This window comes from Syzygium oleosum, unplaced genomic scaffold, assembly GCF_021117445.2.
Source record: "Syzygium oleosum isolate NSW1041296 unplaced genomic scaffold, Sole_v2.1 Sole_v2.41, whole genome shotgun sequence".
Taxonomy (NCBI): Eukaryota; Viridiplantae; Streptophyta; class Magnoliopsida; order Myrtales; family Myrtaceae; genus Syzygium; species Syzygium oleosum.
This window is the reverse complement of record NW_026607525.1, coordinates 2,635,752-2,654,934: the sequence shown is the minus strand read 5'-3', so window position 1 is coordinate 2,654,934 and position 19,183 is coordinate 2,635,752. Positions and strand designations below refer to the sequence as shown.

The 19,183-nt window shown below is 41.2% G+C and overlaps 1 protein-coding gene across 1 annotated transcript; it reads left to right on the top strand.

The window, feature by feature from the left end:
• Positions 1-13,933: 13,933 nt before the first annotated feature.
• Positions 13,934-14,719, top strand: LOC130136051 (uncharacterized). The gene has a single exon (XM_056306028.1). It carries the CDS (start codon positions 13,934-13,936, stop codon positions 14,717-14,719), a length of 786 nt encoding a protein of 261 aa, XP_056162003.1.
• Positions 14,720-19,183: the final 4,464 nt, after the last annotated feature.

Below are 19,183 nucleotides of genomic sequence, written 5' to 3'. Positions count from 1 at the left end.
TCCCATCGAAAAAAACTCATGCTTTCGTGCAATTATTATGCTGTAATTGATTTTACCCGTTGCATCAATTGTAAGTAAAGTCTATACAATATTTTTATGATAAATACCCGTCTCTCGTCTTGCCCTAAGCACAAGCGTATAACATCGATCACCTATAGAGATAGGTATGCCACCACGTTATCTGTTGACCCTGCGAAAACCTTCAAAAACGGGGGGTACGTGGTTACCTGACCTACACACGCCATAGGAAATTCAAGGGAACAAGTAGAAGCCCTCCAACGTTGAACGTTGAACGTTGACCGGAGACTTTTTATTTTTTTTTGGGGAGTAGGTTGGAATAAAGAGATTGGAACATGTGAAGCAAGCAAGATGCAGGACGATTTCGGTTTGATTTCGCTACCTCGCGCTTTGAATTAGATTTAGCTTACCATGACTTGTAGGATGTGGGCTTTCCAGAGAATCAATCAGTTAGGATTGATTTAAGTATAATTATTCATCTCTTACGAAAAAAAATATTTCTAATTATTCATTGCCTACTCTTAAAGTTTTAATTTAAGATAAAGGAATCGGTATGTTTGCACAAAAAGGTAATTAAGTCGTCGACATGGATGAACACGTGACCTGAGCGTGGAGGATAATTGAGCATGTGATGTCGTTGATGATCACATCGGTGACCATTACTGAGTATTTGTCGATATACGATGGCGAATGGTTAACGATAGTCGATTGCCCTCACTATCGTGGAGTAGTTATAGATTTGAAGTCATAGAAGAGTCGAGGAATGAAGGTCGTGGAGCAAGCAGCATACGATTTTAAAGGAACAACCGTTTGGGAATAAGATCATGGCATGATGAGAGTATGTGTACAAAATTTTTGGAAATAAAAGAACATGGCTACAACCGCTGGAGAATTGCTTAGAGACGATTATGGCACAACCACTATAAAAATCGTCGCTCATCTACTGGAGACCCCTCCTCCCCCACATCATTAAAATATGTCTCGAATTTGAATCCGTAAACAAAACCCGATTCAAAATTAATTATTAATTGTGGAGGTTTGAATATTTGGAATTGTATATTTCGTGGACGTTCGAAATCGAGCGAAGCAAAATTACGAATTTCAGAATTTAAAATAATAAAAGAATCCACAACCGAGTTCGGATATTAGCTTTCCTAAGGTGTGTTGAGGTCTTCGGCCACTGAGGTTCGAAAGTGAACTTTCGGTCAAATTGGAATTTCCTGCACATTGACTGTAATTGTTCCTTCCTTGTTGATATCTCTCGTTAGACTTCACGTTGGAAACGGAAAGTAGACAGAAAAAAAATGTTCTTTCCTATTTTCTATTGAAGTCACGGTCAAATTTGGAAAGTTTATCATTGACTTGAACTGGAGCATTATTTGGTCAACTTGAATATATAGATATATATTTGGTTGCTGAGTTTTTTAGCCGCATGTTGATCAACGCATGCATTGAATACTTGAAGCGCCGCTCGTTTGTGAATGCTTGGTGTGTGAAGACGTGCAAAGGGAACTCGTGAATTGTATTCATAAGTCAGTATTCGGGCTATAAAATCTTGTGTTAAGATTTATGTGTAATTCTTTCGTGAGATTGAGAGATTATTTGGTGAGAAATTATAAAGTTAGACACTATTTGATTTATTGGGTGGAATTGGGGCTTGTGAAACATTTAAAGTGTTGGAGTGACTCGAGTGTATTTATAATATCCTCTGTATCGCTTGATTTATAGTGGAATTCGTTGCTGCTCTTCCTTTGGACGTAGATCACTATGACCGAAATACGTAAATCTGATGTCCGATTTATTTTTTTATTTGTCTATTTTATTGTTCGATGGCTTGCTTCCGCAACACATACAAACAAAACAAATATGTAATATTTCAATTATCTTTACTTTCTTGTATTGTATTTTTAGTTTTCAGACTCGCGTTATTTATTAAATTCCGGCATGTTTCTTAGCTCTAGTCCCTAGATTCATGTCGTCAATTAAATTTTACCGTAGCATCTTCATGTTATCAAGGTTTGTCGACAATTAAATTCCAACATAATTTGTTTGCGCTTTGTTCTATTGAAGTGACTGTATTCTTCAAACCTTATCGTAGATTGCATTACGGCACAGATTATGTTTGTATAGTGTCATTCAAAGTGAAGTTATCGATTTCCTTATCTACTTTTACAAGACATAGCTTTATTTTAGTCGCCACCAATTATTTTACAAAACGGGTCGAAGTGATCTCTTATAAACATTACTCAAAAACTGTAAAACAGTTCATAGAAATACATACTATACATCAATTCGGCATATCTGAAACTATAACTGCCGATCAAGGAACTGTTTTTACTGGTCGAGAGGTGCTGGACTTCACAAAATCAAGAGGTATTAAAATGATACACTCAACACCCTATTATGCTTAGCAGAACCCAAGATTTCTAACCCTGTTTTAAAGTCTAAAGTTTGGTGGGTCGTGAGCTCATCTCAGTCAACGGATGAAAGGGGGAAGAGTCAAACAGCCAATGATATTCAATTTATCTTGATATTGCTCCGGAATACGCTTACATAACACCAAGATACCTTCGATTCCTGTGGTCTATAACCAATGCAAGCAGGCAAAATCAGAATTTTCAGATCAGTTTAACAGCCCATCATTTGTTAAGCGAGAAAACTACAAGTTTGCTCCTCCGCAGAAGGCAAAAATCTTGCTAGTTTAACATGTTACTCCTTTTAGAAGCATTCTCGTAATAATGAAAAATTATTCTGTAAATTTAATACATATGCTGAATTGAATATGGACCGACAAATTTTATTAGATGGACAATCTTAGCTATGCCGATGTCTAATCCAAGCAACAAATAGTTTCCATATATCAATTTCGACTCTCCTCAAAGCCTGTGATGACGCTAGCTTTAGAATTACATGTATCGCATATTTGTGTATTTTAAATTATGGATAGTGACCTATATTGGTGCGCTCTTTCTCAATTCCAGAAAAAAAAAATTAGTATAGTTGCGTATCAATAACCATCGGAACCTGTGCTATTAGATCAACACGAGTTTTTGAGCGTCATAGATGAATTTAAGAGTTCGTTATATTATTCAATTGAATATACACAATATTTAGATTTCTTAAAAAAGACAAAACAAAAAATCGTGAGAACTCCACACCATGTCCTATTGCAAAAACACAAGTTTTCTTAGAATTATTATTGTTGTGATTGGTTTTTTCAGTCGCAATCACTTACAACTTACAAGCTAAATCTACCCAAAATTGGGAAAAGTACCAAAAAAGTCATAAACCTATTACATTGGTACCAATTCAGTTATAAACTTTTCAATTGGACTAATTTAGTTTTAAATTTTTTTTACATTGGTACCAATTTAGTCCACCCGGCCAATTTAGGCCGGAAATCGCTGATGCGGACGCCGGCGGTCCTACGTGGCACCGCTGGTGCTGACGTGGACAAAATTGATAATTTTTTAATAATTTTTTCAGATTTTTTAAAATATTTTTTCCTTTTTTTTTTTCTCTTTTCTTTTCCTTCTTTTTTCTTTTTCTAGAAATTAACAGCCATAGACGAGGGCCCTTGTGCCCTCGCCGGCCACGGGCAAGGGCGTCGGTCCTCACTTGGTCTGGGCTAGGGTGTCGCCCCCTCGCCTGGATTTGGGCGACGGTTTCGACCCTCGCCTGGATCTGGCGGAGGGCGTTGGCCCTTGCCCATGGCTGGTGAGGGCACGGCAGCCCTTGCCTAGACTAGGTGAGGGTCGCTGGCCCTCGCCTGTGGCCGTCAGTTTCTAAAAGAAGAAAAAAGAAGGAAAGAAAAGTGAAAAAAAGAAAAAAAATTTGAAAAATTATTAAAAAATTATAAATTTTGTCCACGTCAGTGCTGGTGGTGTCACGTGAACGCCAGCGATTTTCTGCCTAAATTGGCCGAATGAACTGAATTTGTACCAATGTAAAAAAGTTTAGGACTAAATTGGTCTAATTGAAAAATTTAGAACTGAATTGGTACTAATGTAACAGATTTAGAACTTTTTTGGTACTTTTCCCATTCAAAATTTCCACAGACACATGCCGTTCGTTCACACGACTTCGTGGGAATTCAGGAAAACAACTAGAAGCTCTCCAATGTTTTGAACGTAGACTAGTCTCTATTGTTCTTTCTTTTCTGTAGGTTTGGTGGGCTCTTGCCCCACCCCTTTCATGGAGGACCTTGGCTTGCTTTTCCTCCCCTCGCGCTATGAAGTAGGTTAGCTAACAGCAGCTTCGCCTTTTATGAAGTAGATCTGCACGTTGTGTGCTTTCCATATAATCAACCAATGAAGATTAATCTAATAAGAGTATTCATTGCCCACTCTCATTATCTACTTCTGAAATTTTAATTTAAAATTTAAGATAAGCGACTTGCAATTTTAAAATTGAAAATAAAATACATTGAGCTACTCGCGGTGACGCAGCGTTCAGCGAGTAATTCAAGCAAAACCTTGCTTAGAGAGAAATCCCGAAATTCAATATTGATGATAATGTTATGTTTTTTTCAAAAAGAATCCTAAAACAAGCTTATATATCCCTAAACCAAACCCTACTAGGACTATAAAGCATAAAATATCAAAATTACAAAACTGCCCTTAAAATTAAAATCCATAAAAAAAATTAAAATAATAAAAAGACCCATGTAAATAATCCTGAATCGCTCAAATCCATCGTTAGTCACGGCCAAAGGCGGTGAGTTGTCTTCAGACCGCAGTTTCGCTTCAAACGACCGAATTTGAGCCCAATCCGATGTCGTCAACCAGGTCCGCTGGTTCTAGTCGCATTACCATTTGGATTTCTGCCTGTCCAACTGGTCCAAAAACGCACCACTAATAGATTCTGCATCATTCTCCTCTACTTGAAAAAAACTCGTCCTCGAGTTAAAATCAGGATCTAGATATAACAACTCTATGGGCTCATGAAACGATGATAAATCAGTAACATTGAAAGTGTTAGATATGCCCATACTATGTGGAAGGTCTATAACATAAGCATTATCGTTGATCTTCTTGCTGACAGTGTAAGGCCCATACTTCTTTTGCTGCAATTTGCTATAAGATCCAACTGGTAATCGCTCTTTACGAAGAAAAACCATGACCTGATCACCTATCGCAAACACCTGCTTCCGCCTGTGCTTATCTGCTGCAGCTTTATACTTCTGATTAGCTTCCTCTAGCTTCTGTTGGACTTCATGATGCACTTCCACAATCTATTTAGCCATACGATCCGTTGCTACACTCTTATCCGTTTGCTTAGGCAACTGTACTAAATTCAGAGTATGCTGAGGTGCCTTTGTATAAACAACAGAAAAAAGGCGACCTACCAATAGAACTATGAACTGCATTATTATAAGTAAACTTTGCCTGTGATAAAGCAACATCCCACTGCTTCGGCTTATCTCAACAAATACTTCGAATCAAGTTTCCTAGAGCTCTATTAATCACCTCTGTTTGCCCATCAGTCTGCGGGTGAGCTGTCCTACTGAAATTTAAAGATGAATCAAACAATTTCCACAAAATCCGCCAAAAATGCCCCAGAAATTTACTGTCCCTATCAGAGGTAATAGACTTAGGGACACCATGCAAATGAACCACCTCCTTAAAGAATAACTTGGCCACACTTACTGCATCAGAAGTCTTTCTACAAGGAATGAAGTGCGCCATCTTGGAAAATCTGTCAACTATAACAAAAACAGAATCCACACCTCTTTGTGTTCGTGGCAAACCAAGCACAAAATCCATGGACAGATTTTCCCATATATTGTCAGGGACAGGTAATGGCATATACAGACCTGTATTCTTATATTTCCCCTTAGCAGTCTGGCAAACATAACACTTTTGTACGTATCTGCTGACATCTCTACGCAACTGGCGCCAGTAAAATCGCTTCCGAACTGCAGCAATAGTTTTATCACGACCTAGGTGTGCAGCTAATCCACCATCATGTAAATCACGAATTACCTTCTCTCGTAATGATGTTCGAGGAAGGCAAAGCTGGTTGCTACGCATCAAATAACCATCCTACACATAAAATTCTTACACAGGTTGACCAGCAGCACATGACTTCTAAATTTGCCCAAAGTCATCATCATCTGCATAACGGTCTTTCAGCTGCTCGAACCCCAAGATGTCTTGGCGTAATGTAATCAACAAGCCAGCTCTCCTACTCAATGCATCTGCTACGACATTATGCACACCTGACTTGTGCTGTAATTTGAAAGGAAATTTTTGCAAAAATTGACACCATCGCGCATGCATATCTTTGCTAATCCTCTTCTGACTATTTAGATACTTCAAAGCTTCATGATCAGAATAAATGACGAATTCTTTCCCAATCAGATAATGCTCCCAAGTCTTCAAAACCTTTACGACAGAATATAATTCTTTGTCATAAGTGCTCCACTTCTACCTCGCCTCGCTAAGCTTCTCACTAAAATAGCAAATTGGTCTGCTCTCTTGAGACAAAATAGCTCCTATACCCACTCCACTGGCATCACAGTCCACTTCAAACAATTTATCAAAATCAGGTAAGGCAAGAACATGTGCAGTACATAACTTTTCCTTCAGAATGGCAAAACTATTCTCTACTTCCTCTCCCCATAGAAATTTTCCTTTCTTCATACATTCAGTAATCGGGGCTGCAATAGTACTGAAATTCTTAATAAATCGCCGATAGAAAGTAGCCAACCCATGAAAACTCCTAACGTCAGAAACTGTTTTTGGAGCCGGCCACTCTCTGATTGCTCTTACCTTCGCCTCATCTACCTCTATTCCTTCAGCAGTAATAATAAACCCCAAGAATAACAGCTTATTAGTTAAAAAACTTCACTTCTTAAGATTAACATAGAGCCTATTAATTTGCAAAGCTGTCAACACCTCCATTAAGTGCATAAGATGATCCTCCTCAGTCTTACTATAAATCAGGATATCATTAAAATAAACTACAACGAATTTGCCAATAAAAGATTTCAAAACCTGATTCATAAGCCTCATGAAAGTACTTGGAGCAATGGAAAGTCCGAAAGGCATTACCAACCATTCGTACAACCCCTCCTTTGTTTTGAAAGCTGTCTTCCACTCATCTCCAGGCCGAATCCGAATATGATGGTACCCATTCTTCAAATCCAGTTTCGATAACCACTTAGCACCGTGCAACCTATCCAGCATGTCATCTAATCTCGGAATTGGAAACTTGTAACCCACAGTTATTTTATTAATGGCCATGCTATCTACACACATCCGCCAACTCCCATCTTTCTTAGGAGTCAACAAGGCCAGAACAGCACATGGGCTTATGCTATTCTGAATGTGCCCCTTTCGCAACAACTCCTCCACCTTCACTTTTAGAATCTCGCTCTCTTTAGGACTCATCCTATAGTGCGGTAAATTAGGTAGACTAGCACTAGGAATTAAGTCTATACGGTGCTGAATATCGCGCATAAGAGACAACCCATCTGGGATCTCCACAGGCATCAGCTCACTAAACTCCTTCAATAACGGCTTAACTGATTCGGGCTGTTCCTCCACTTGTAATTCAACCTTTGGCTCGAATGCCTGTTTCACTATTAACGGGTGAATCTGTCGGGTCTCCTTAATCTCAGCTTCAAATTTCTTTGTAAGGATAAGGAAATTATTTGCAGCAGCTTGTTGTCCTTTATTCTTTAGTGGCAGCAACATGTACTTTACTTCATCCTTCACGAGGTTATACTGATTGCTCCTTCCCGAATGCTGCACATCTACATCAAATTGCCACGGCCTCCCAAACAACACGTGACATACATTCATGTCTACCACATCACAATACAGTTCATCATAATATTTTCCAATGGAGAATGGAATTTTACATTGCTCAGTCACCTAAATGCTTTCCGCTCCAGATTTAATCCACCCTAACATAGTAAATATTTTTCCCAGAATAGTGCACCTAGTTCGGAATAACTGATGGTGCTGCGAATTATCTTCCTGTTTTGGGGCCAACAACATCTTACGCACCACACAATTTACTTCCCCTTCTTCTTCTTCTTCAAAATCGTCTTCTTCACCATCTGGCTCACAGCAATACCCATCTTTTTCCTCATCTCTCGCTGCTACGTTTACAGTTTTTCTCTGAGGGCATTCATTAGATCGGTGTCCAGGTTGATTATACCTGTAACACTTTATCGTGGCTGGTTTAGCATAGGGGTTAGGGTTCGCAGTTTTCTGTGCTTGCGTTCCCTTATCCCTCGACTCGTTCATAGGACGCCTTTCTAATGCCTTATCTTCTTGATTTCACCCTAGGTTGTTGCGGTTGTTGAAGCCGCTCTTCTCTATTGAACTGCTCGAACTGCTACCTCGATAATTTTCGTATGCTTTTTTTCCCTTATCTTGCTGCATCAATTCTACCTTCATCGCCACATTCTTCGCTTCAGTTAAATTTCGTATAAACTGTACCCCAATTTTATCTCGAATGAAGGATTTCAAACCATCAAGATATCTGGCCACCTGTTGTCCCTCTGTCTCCGATAGATTATTCCGCTTCGCCAATCTCATAAATTTGGCCGTATACTCATGTACAATCCGATTGCCTTGCTAGCAACGTTGGTACTGCTGGAACATAATCTGTTCATAGTCGAGTGGAAGGAACTCCTGTTTCAACAGCCTTCTCATCCTAGTCCAAGTTCGAACTCTCTTTTTCCCTTCCCGCTCCCTCTTATTCTGCGATCTCTCCCACCATGCAGACGCACCCTCCTTTAATTTACAGGCTACTAATCGCATCATTTTCTCACCAAGGGTCTCCATATAATCGAAAAATCTATCTATATCAGCAATCTAATCTATAAATTCTTCTATGCCCAGACTTCCATTAAAATAAGGAATATCGACTTTTAATTTAAAGTCGTTACCTTCACGATCGTCGTAACGTCGTCTTCCATCTCTCTTATCATATCCTCTTTGAAATCCTCCATGACGATGTCTGCCGCCATAATCAGCACGTTCCTCATCAAAATAATCGTTTTCTTCTTCTTCCAAACTCTCTGAAAATAGAGGGTTATTCTGCCTGCGGACAGGAATAGGCCTATCAACAGGATCACCACGAGCAAGATCTGCACCCGGTCTTCTACTATTTCGCCGATTCCGGTTCACATCAATGCCGAGACTTTCGAATCGATATGTTAACTCGTCAAATCGTTCTTCGAAACAATGAAGACTTTGATCGATTCGTTGATCCAAGCGTTCCATTAAACGTTGCTCCAAACGTTGCAGCGCGTCGTCCCCAAGGATTGGGGCTCCAATCTCCTGATCATTGTCACGAAGACCACCGCCAGTCGCCATAGGCTTTGATACCACCTGGCGCAGCGTTCAGCAAGTAATTCAAGCAAAATCTTGCTTAGAAAGAAATCCCGAAATTCAATATTGATGATAATGTTCTGTTTTTCTCAAAAAGAACCCTAAAACAAGCTTATATATCCCTAAATCAAACCCTACTAGGACTATAAAGCATAAAATATCAAAATTACAAAACTGCCCTTAAAATTAAAACCCATAAAAAAATTAAAATAATACAAAAACCCATGTAAACGATTTCGAATCGCTAAAATCCATCGTTAGTCACAGCCAAAGGCAGTGAGTTGTGTTCAGACTGCCGTTTCACTTCAAACGACCGAATTCGAACTCGATCCGATGTCATCAACCGGGTCCGTCGGTTCTAGTCGCATCACCGTTTCGCCTTCCGTTTGGACTTCTGCCTATCCAACCGGTCCAGAAATGCACCACTAATAGATTCTGCATCACGCGGTTACATTATAGTTAAATGAAATAGCTATATAAATCAATCCATTATTAGGTAGTAGTACAGGCGAAGATTGAAAACTATTCGTCGGCACAGGCATAACCCCCTCCATCCATAAAGTTACAATTACTTATTTGATATATTTATTATTTGTTTTTCTGGAGGAAAATTGGAAAATAATACAACAAGATGTACGTAAGTCTACACAAATATAGCTTATCCATCTGCAATCCTGTTACATGACGTAGCAGGATCTTTAATCACCCATGCACTCAACAATCAGTAGAGACTTAATGATGTTCAACAAAATTATCTTGTCTACTCAAACTATCAGCATACTTTATCTGAAAAGTAACAAGATTTCGCATGAACATGATGGTCTAAATTATCGGCAATTACGTGCTTCAATAAATTTGGGCAATACATAAATCTGATCCAAACCAAACACATGTGAAGCAAATAGTCTCTGTAGAGAGCCATAGTCCCTGGCCCTACAAATGGACACTTTTAACAGTTGGGTGGATGATATGAAATTTGACTTGCTTAAAAGAAGGCAAGAGATAGAGGAGTCATTTATCAAAGCAAACAACGGTTTTTGTTGACTTCAAACATAAGAGGCAAGACATGACCTACCGCGCATTTGGGAAAAGTTTTTGCTTAAATGCAAAAGACTTTTAGAGTAGATGGTTTTCACAAATGCATATTGTGATATCCCTGAATTAACTCACTGAGATATTATCTTCTTTACCTGTCCCATACCCATACCGAGCCTCGTGATTTTGTTCTTTTACATACAGGTGAACACCTTCACTGGAGGTTACCTATCTTGATAGTGCTATAATTTGAGCATACTTAACTTTGGAGTTTCAAAGCAAAACTCGTTGTTACGTTAAAAGGCGTCTCAGTAAGTTAATTACAGTTTTCACATATATATCTAAAAAATGCTCTATCTCTTATCAGTGTACAGTTTGGTTCATTCCCGCCCTCTTTGCCATCCTAGAAACCTACTAGGAGTTGCTCCTTGTCCAGATCCTCTAGCCCCGGCGACTACTCTCCACCCTCATCGGACCAAGTCGTTATAAGCTCACTAGCTTCCGCATGGTTTGTCCCCTAACCACACACCTATTGAAGGGGGTCCCGCTCTGATATCATATTGTGACATCCTTGGATTAACTAACTAAGGTATTGTCCGCTTTGGCCCGTCCCATATCGAGCCTCATGATTTTGTCTTTTCGCGTATAGGCTAGCATCTTTCTCCAAGGTCACCCATCCTAATAGTGCTTTAGCCTGAACACGCTTAACTTTGGAGTTCTAAAGCAAAGTTTGCCATTACATCAAAATGTGCCTCCGTGAGTAAATTCCAACTTTTACATATGTATATATATATCCCAAAATCGCTCTCTCCTTGTTCGGTATACAGTTCGGTTCATTCCCGCCCCTTTGCCATCCTAGAAGCTTGGCAAGAGCAGCTCCTTGTCCAGGCCGTCATGTCATGACGACTACTTTCTGCCCTCGTCGGATTGGAACTACACATATAGTGCTAGGTAAACACATTTTGTAAACTTTGATATTCGATCTAAAAAGTATTTTAAAGAAAAAAAAACAGGCTAGGATGAGCTTGCTTAAGGGTCGACCCAGCTCAACCGAGGGCCGTCGCGAGCCCAACTAAGGGCTCCAAGGTCGAGACACCTAGGCATGGCCACACTGGGATCGTGCGACCTCGGTGAGCCTCGCGATGAATAGATCTATAGTGAGCATCGACGAGAGATCTAGTGCCTTGACAAGCCTCGTGACCGGCAACGCGACCCTTGGCGATTGACAACAGATATGGAGTGAAATAGTACCTGTGAGAGGGAGAGATTGTAACTGAGGGCAACACATGCATAAGAGATATTAACGAAGGCAAGATTGGGAAAAAAATTCATTAAACCTCGAAAGCAGCAATTTTGAAATGTTGAAAGCCAATGCTAGTCTCAAGTTGTATTGGGCTTTTTAGCAATTACAAAGCTGAACTTTGGCTTGGAGGCCTTTGCGGTTGTGTCACTTAATGCCTCAGCTTTGGTACAAAGACCTTTAGAGGCCTAAAAGACTTTGGGAATGCTCTCTCCAACGCACCCTTAGATGTTTTACTTTTGTTTTTCTTCCTCCTTTCCTTTCTCTTGGGGAAAATAGTTTTGCTAAGCTTATCTCCCAAATTTTATGAATTACTTCTATGACATTCGGAATTTTTTAGGTTCAATAATATTATTTGGGATGTAAAGTTAAACATTAATTAACTGGGAGTATTGGATGGCACGCATGGAATCTCGGGTGGATTATTAATTTTGTGACATACGAAAAGTGCGAAGGATGATTTTCGTGACCTTAATTGCCCCGAGTTTGATGCGTTAAGATTGAATTGATAGATATTGACACGTGCGTTGATGGTGTAGAGTGATATAATTGATTTATCACCATATTGATTGTTGAAAGGGACTGATATGCTCCGAATTACATATTTGATGATTTTCAAGTTTTAAACTTACCGAGTTGACATTTTCCTAATGGTTGATATCTTTTCGCCATTGGATCAATTGATGAAGTGGAGACAAGACCCACAGAACCATGAAGCAAGTGGGAGTGTATGAAATGATAATCTATTTTAATATGCTTTGTGCACTCATGGAAAAAATCATTATATGCTATTTGGATTGTGATATTGGCCAACAATATCACCTAAATAGGGTGAATTGGTGATTTTAAAGAACTTAACAAATAAATATGGAATTAGAACGTCGAGTGAATATGGGTGTGACAAAGAAAAGCAGTGATATGAAGAGGTTTCGATAACATCTAGGAGTGTAGTAATGAATATGAGCAGGATTAGTGAATAGTGCACTCAAAGTTTAAAGTAATTTGGCTTAGTTTAAGCTTATGTCAACTCTCTTAGCTAACGGTCTATCGGATGGATTCCACTAAAAATCTTCTTGAAGTTATACTAGAATGTGCCGTTAAATATGATGTCATAGTGACATCGGCAAGCCGCAGGAGGTTGTCACACAAGAGACACTCAGGTGCGTGATCTCACGCGCAGAAGACTTGGATAGTGCATGAGGGCGCGTGGTAGTGGTTCCGGCGACGGCATTTGCTGGGTTGGGCTCGTTGAAGGATGAGGAATCTATTTCTGGTGTTTGTCGTAGAAAATCGCCAACTAATGACTATGGAAAGGTGTCAGCACAAGCTGATCCAAGTGTGTACAAAAAAAGCTGAGGAGCTCTCTGAGTCTCCTCTTTTTCTCTCTCGCTTGAAGAGCTCCCCTCTACCCCAAGGGGTAGTTATACCTTTCCCTTTACCCATCACCAAACCCTAATTTCTGTTACCGCACCACCTTCGCTGATCATTCCTCTCCTCTTGGCTGCAATGGATTGGAATTTTTTATCTGTCTCCAAAGATTTCGTTTTCATCAAGAAGCTTAGAAGCTCCCCAACCTCGGCAATGGCTGAGTTATGATTCGTCTGGACCGTCATCTGGGAAGATCGCCTGGTGGGTCATGGCTTCATCGCTCCATAAGATCCGTTAATCCGGCTCTGTTATTCCTGTCCGGTCTCTTTTTCTCTCGCTTGAAGAGGTTCCCATCCACCCCCATGTCTTCTTGCTCACTCCCTGTCCTCTTGGCTGCAATGGATTGGTCTATGCTTTAGACTTTGCCTCCTCGCTCCGGGTATGCTTTCCTCGGCTCTCACGATGGAAAGGTCGTCGTTTAGCATGTTGGATTCTGAGCTGGGATAGTACTTTGGGTGTCTCAATGCTGTTTTTTCTTACTGAAAAAAGGAGTTGGTAGTTGTCTAAGGTGCTGGAGATAACCCAGGAGGAAGTATGCCTAGTAACTGCTCGATAAAATTACTAAATGAGAGAAAAAGCTTATGGATGACTTTCACCTATTCTGCGATGGTTTTTAACTACTAAACGGGGAGATGTTTGCTACAAATAAGCCTAGTAGTCTTGATTGGGTATGCGAGTTTTTTTCTTGGTAACATATTTCTGAAGCTCCCTCTTCACTCGGCATCGGGGTGTGCTTCGGCGTAGGAGCTCTATTTTGCCTTTGGCCCGTGCGGCTCAGAGCTATCCTTTATTTGGAACTACAATGGAGGAGGATGAAGTTTCAGAGGCTCGCTTAGCTGCACTATGTAGTAAACTGGGTACTTTATGGTCAGGAAGCGACTTAGCAGTAATCGATGGAGCGGTTTCAAATGAGAGACTACAAGAATGCCGGTTGACTATGCTCGGCCAACTGTTCTCAAATCCGACCATTAACTTCCAAGCTTTCCAAAGCACTATGAAGAAAGCGTGGAGAGTTGACTCAGTGAATATTACTCAGGAAGACCAAAGGACTTTTGCTTTCACTTTCAAAACGGAGCTTGAGTTGAAAAGGGTCTTAGAGGCTGGAGCTTGGTCTTTCTCTAACAACCTAGTGGTGCTCAAAACGTATATACCGGATGTCCCACTCCCAAATTATGAATTCACACACTGTGATTTTTGGGTCCAAGTGCACGGTTTGCCTTTGAATTGGACCTCGGAGGAATCCATCAGGAGAATCACAGCAGCTGCTAGATGTGTTTCTGATGTTAGGACCGACCCAAAGGCTTCACCAAACTTCTCAAATGGTAAGGCCAAAGTAAAAATCGACTTAGCAGCCCCTTTGAAGCCCGGAACGATAGCTAGCCAAGGAGGGAGGAAATTGTGGGTGGACTTCCGATACGAGAGGTTACCACATTTCTGCTATGCTTGTGGTCGTATAGGGCACTATGCTAAGTTCTGCGAAGTCAAGCATTACGACGAGAACAGGCTTGAAACTGACGAACCCGGATGCTTTGGACTTTGGCTTCGTGCTGAATCGAGAGAGTGGAGCCCCCTTTGGAAATCTTTTTAGGCTAGGCCTAGGAATGTAGATATGGATGATGACATCGTCCCTGAAACTCCATCCCCTTCACTTCAGATGGTGGCTTTTGAATCGAGAGGCAAGAGACCACTAATTCCAAGTGGTGAGAAGGCGACGGAGAGAAGCCGGGGATGTCCTCTGTTTTAATCCGTAAGAAAGAGGAGCAAGTGTTAGTGGCTCTAGAGAAGGTCTCCAGCAACAGTTATTGCTGATCAAAGCTCCAGTCTCTACCCTAGGGACAGAAGGGAGCTCTCTTGGTTATCAAAAGACAAGGAGTAAGGGAAAGAGATCGGTAAGCAGGAAGACCCAGAGAAGGTATAGCCCTTACTCTCCCCAGAAGGTAATCGCTCCCGTCTTGGACGAAACCCAACTTTTAGATACCCCTATCCAAGTTCTGGTTGATTCTCAAGTACGGGCTTTGGTGGCTAGCCCTAATACGCCACCGGGTGTCCCATGAATATCTTAAGTTGGAATTGTCAGGGGTTGGGCAATCCCCCGACAAATCGGGAACTGCGTGTCTTAGTGGCACGTGAGAGGCCCAGCATCATTTTTTTGATGGAAACAAAAAACAAAGAAGAAATTATCTTGAGGCTGAAGAGACAGCTTTGTTTCCAGTTTAGTGTAGTGGTAAACCCAACGGGTATCGCAGGGGGGTTAGCGGTATTATGGACTGATCTGGTCTCGTTAAAGGTGGTAAGTGCCTCGTCGGAGCTGATTGACCTAATTTGCTTGGAAATAGGAAGCCAACACCATATGAGAGTCACTTTTGTTCACGCTACAACAGTATACCAAGAAAGGCTCCAACTCTGGGGGAAATTACAGCTAGTCGGCCAAGCCAACCATCTCCCGTGGATTTGTATGGGAGATTTCAATGAGATCTTGCACCCGTGGGAAAGGTTGGAGGATGTAGGGCGGATTATTACAGGTTAGCTGCATTTCGAGACTTTCTTAGTGGATGTTCCTTTATGGATGTAGAGAGCAAGGGTTGCGCATTTACATGGGCAAACAATAGGGATGGGGAGGCACACATCAAAGAGCGACTTGATAGAGTTTTATCCAATGTGGAGTGGAGAGTAATGTACCCAAATGCACAAGTTCTTGCCCTTCCTGCGGTCGGCTCGGATCATAGTCCCCTATTGCTTTCATTATCAGCAACAACCATAAAAAGGAAGAGGAAATTCAAGTTTGAAGCATACTGGCTAGAAGATGAAGAATGTAGAAGAGTTGTTCAGTCAATGTGGAGCATACCAGGATTGGAAAATGAGAAACTCCTGAGGAAATTACAAAGAGTATCAGAAGCTTTAACGAAATGGAGCAAAGAGAAGTTCTCAAATGCGAAACGCCAAATTGAATCTCTTAAATGGGAGCTAGAGGAGATCACGAATGCTCCAATTGTGCACTACAATAGAGAGAGGGTGAAGTTCTTGAACCAGCAAATAGATGAACTCGGGAGACAAGAGGAAATATTTTGGGGAATGAGATCAAGGATAAGTTGGTTGCAATGGGGAGACAAAAACACCAAGTTTTTCCACGCAACCACAGTACAAAGAAGACAAAGAAACAAGATCTCCTTGCTAAAATTAACGGATGAGGAATGGTGTCGAGACCCAAAGCAACTACAGGATATGACGGAGCAGTTCTTTAAGTGAAGGCCCAAGAAACTTTCACCTAGTACTAGAACAGTGTCCTAGCTTAGTGGATGATCAAATGAATTGCAGTCTACTGAGAAGTGTATCAATGGAGGAGGTAAAGGAAGCAACTTTCCAGTTGGGAGCAAAGAAAGCACCGGGACCAGATGGTTTAAATGGGCTATTCTATCAACAACATTGGGACATCATCCAACACGATGTATTCACTATGGTGAGAACTTTCTTTGAATCTGGCCATCTTGACCCGAACCTGAACAAAACCCATATTGTTCTGATTCCTAAGAAGCCTAACCCAGAAACACTAGATTAGTTCAGGCCCATTAGCTTATGCAATTTCGGCTACAAAATTATCTCCAAGGTCTTGGCAAATCGCCTAAAACCTTGGCTTCCTAATATGATAGCGGAGGAGCAAAGCGCTTTTGTTAGCGGCAGACAAATACAGGATAATATCCTAGTTGTTCAAGAAGTCCTACATCAACTAAGAATCAGGAAGAGGAAAAGGAAATTTCAAGCCATCCTCAAGTTGGACATGAAAAAAGCCTATGATCGGGTTGAGTGGGACTTCCTTGAGGCATGCATGATTAAGATGGGTTTCATGGATTATGCAATGTGTCACTACAACCTCCCTTAGTGTCAAGTTTAACGGAGAACCACTTCCTTTCTTTGCGCCATCGAGAGGTCTTCGGCAAGGAGACCCTCTATCCCCTTACTTATTCATAATTGTTGCAAATGTACTCTCCTCGCTCATGAAGAAAGCTGTGGATGATGAGAGTGTTAGAGGAATTAGGCTCAACAGGTTTTGTCCGACACTTTCCCATCTACTTTTTGCAGATGATTCTATTTTCTTTGTGGATGGAAAGGTTAGTGAATGCCAGAACTTATCCTCTATTCTACATCAGTACTGCTTCGCAACAGGTCAGGCAATCAACCTCAACAAATCAGGAGTTTTTTTCAGTTCAGGATGTCCGCATCAATTGAGAAGGAATATGGCCCAAGAATTGCGAGTTCCGGAGATTGACAAAACGGGGAAGTACCTAGGAATCCCCTCCGATTGGGGTCAAACAAAAAAACAGATGTTCGCATGGATTTTGGCGAGAGTAAACATGAAGTTGGAAGGGTGGAAAGAAAGTTTTATCTCCAAAGCGGGTAAAGAAATCTTGATAAAAGCGGTCGTACGAGGCTTTACCACAATATGCGATGTCCATTTTCAAAATCCCAGTGTCCATTTGCAAGGCCATAGAGAGGAAGATAGCTTTATTCTGGTGAAAAACACATGCATCAAAAGCCGGCCTTCATTGGAGAAGATGGGAGATACTGAAGCAAAGGAAAGATAAAGGAGGTTTGGGCTTCAAAGACCTCATCACATTTAACAAAGCAATGCTAGGAAAACAAGCTTGGAGAGTCTCTCAAACTTCAGATTCATTATGGTGCAAAGTTCTAAAAGGATGTTACTTTCCAAACATCGATTTCTGGCATGCAGTTAAGGGTTCTCATCCATCGTGGGTCAGTGAGCCTTCTTATGGGAAGAGATGCCATTTCGAAGGAGGTGAGATGGAAAGTGGGTAACGGGCAACATATTAGAATCGGGGAAGATAGATGGCTAGAAAGGGGCGAATTAGGAGGACCAAAAAACCAACATGAACCCAACATGGTAGCAGATTTGATCGCCCCAACGGAACATCTCTGGAATGAGCAACTTTTACACAACTTATTCGATGAAGAAGTTGTGAATGAAATCCTAGCTATTCCACTACCATCTACCCCGAAAGAAGACTCGCTAGTGTGGTCATCAAATATGTCCGGTTGTTATTCTGTCAAAAGCGGATACAATGAGCTACGAAAGAATGAGAACACACATGGCTCTGGGCAGCCCTCTTCTTCCTACCAAATACCCAACGATCTATGGAGCAAAATTTGGAGGCTAAAAACACTCCCAAAAGTCAGACTTTTCATGTGGAGCGTCTGCCAAGATGCATTACCTACAAGGGTAAACTTGTTCAAGAGAAAAGTATTAGCTGAACCTTTTTGCCCATTGTGTCGAAAAAAGCCCGAGACAGTCGAGCATCTATTCCTTCTCTCGCGACAAGACAAAGCGAGGTTTGGTCAAATCCCTATTTCAACATCCACTTTTCTCACCAACGGGTCACTAGATTTGAGGAGTGGTTGCAAAACTACAATGATATGACCCAGAAAAACATACCTTTCGAGATCATCGCAGTCACCCTCTGGAAAATCTGGTTAGCGCGTAATACCCTAGTATTCCATCATGAGCAGACAGACCCAATTAACATAATTGAATCGGCTCTAGACATGCATTGTAATTACGCGAAGTGGAATAGAAGCAACTTAAAGCGTGAAGCAGTACCGCTGAACTTAAAACCGAGATGGAGACCACTAGACCCTGGTTTGCTGAAGATAAACATCGATGGATCTCACCTCTCAGGGACCATGGAAGGGGCAATTGCATGCGTATGTCGCGATTCGAAGGAAGATTGATGGAAGGCCTTGCGCGACCGGTCCGAGCATCTTCCGCCCCTTCAAACCGAAGCCCTTACTGTCTCTATGCCCTCAAACACTTTGCTGATCGGCCTCATTTAAAACTAATGATGGAGTCTGACTGTTCAACGTTGATAAGCTGTTTGAGAGATTCTTCCCTCTGTCCTTGGGATGTTGAGCCAATTATCACTGATTGTATTGGCCTCTTGGTTTTTTTTTAGAGTTTAGAATTGGTCCTTTGCACCCGTGACTCAAATAGATTAGCAGACTGGGTTGTAAAGGCGTCAAGGTGTAAGACCCTCCCCCGAAA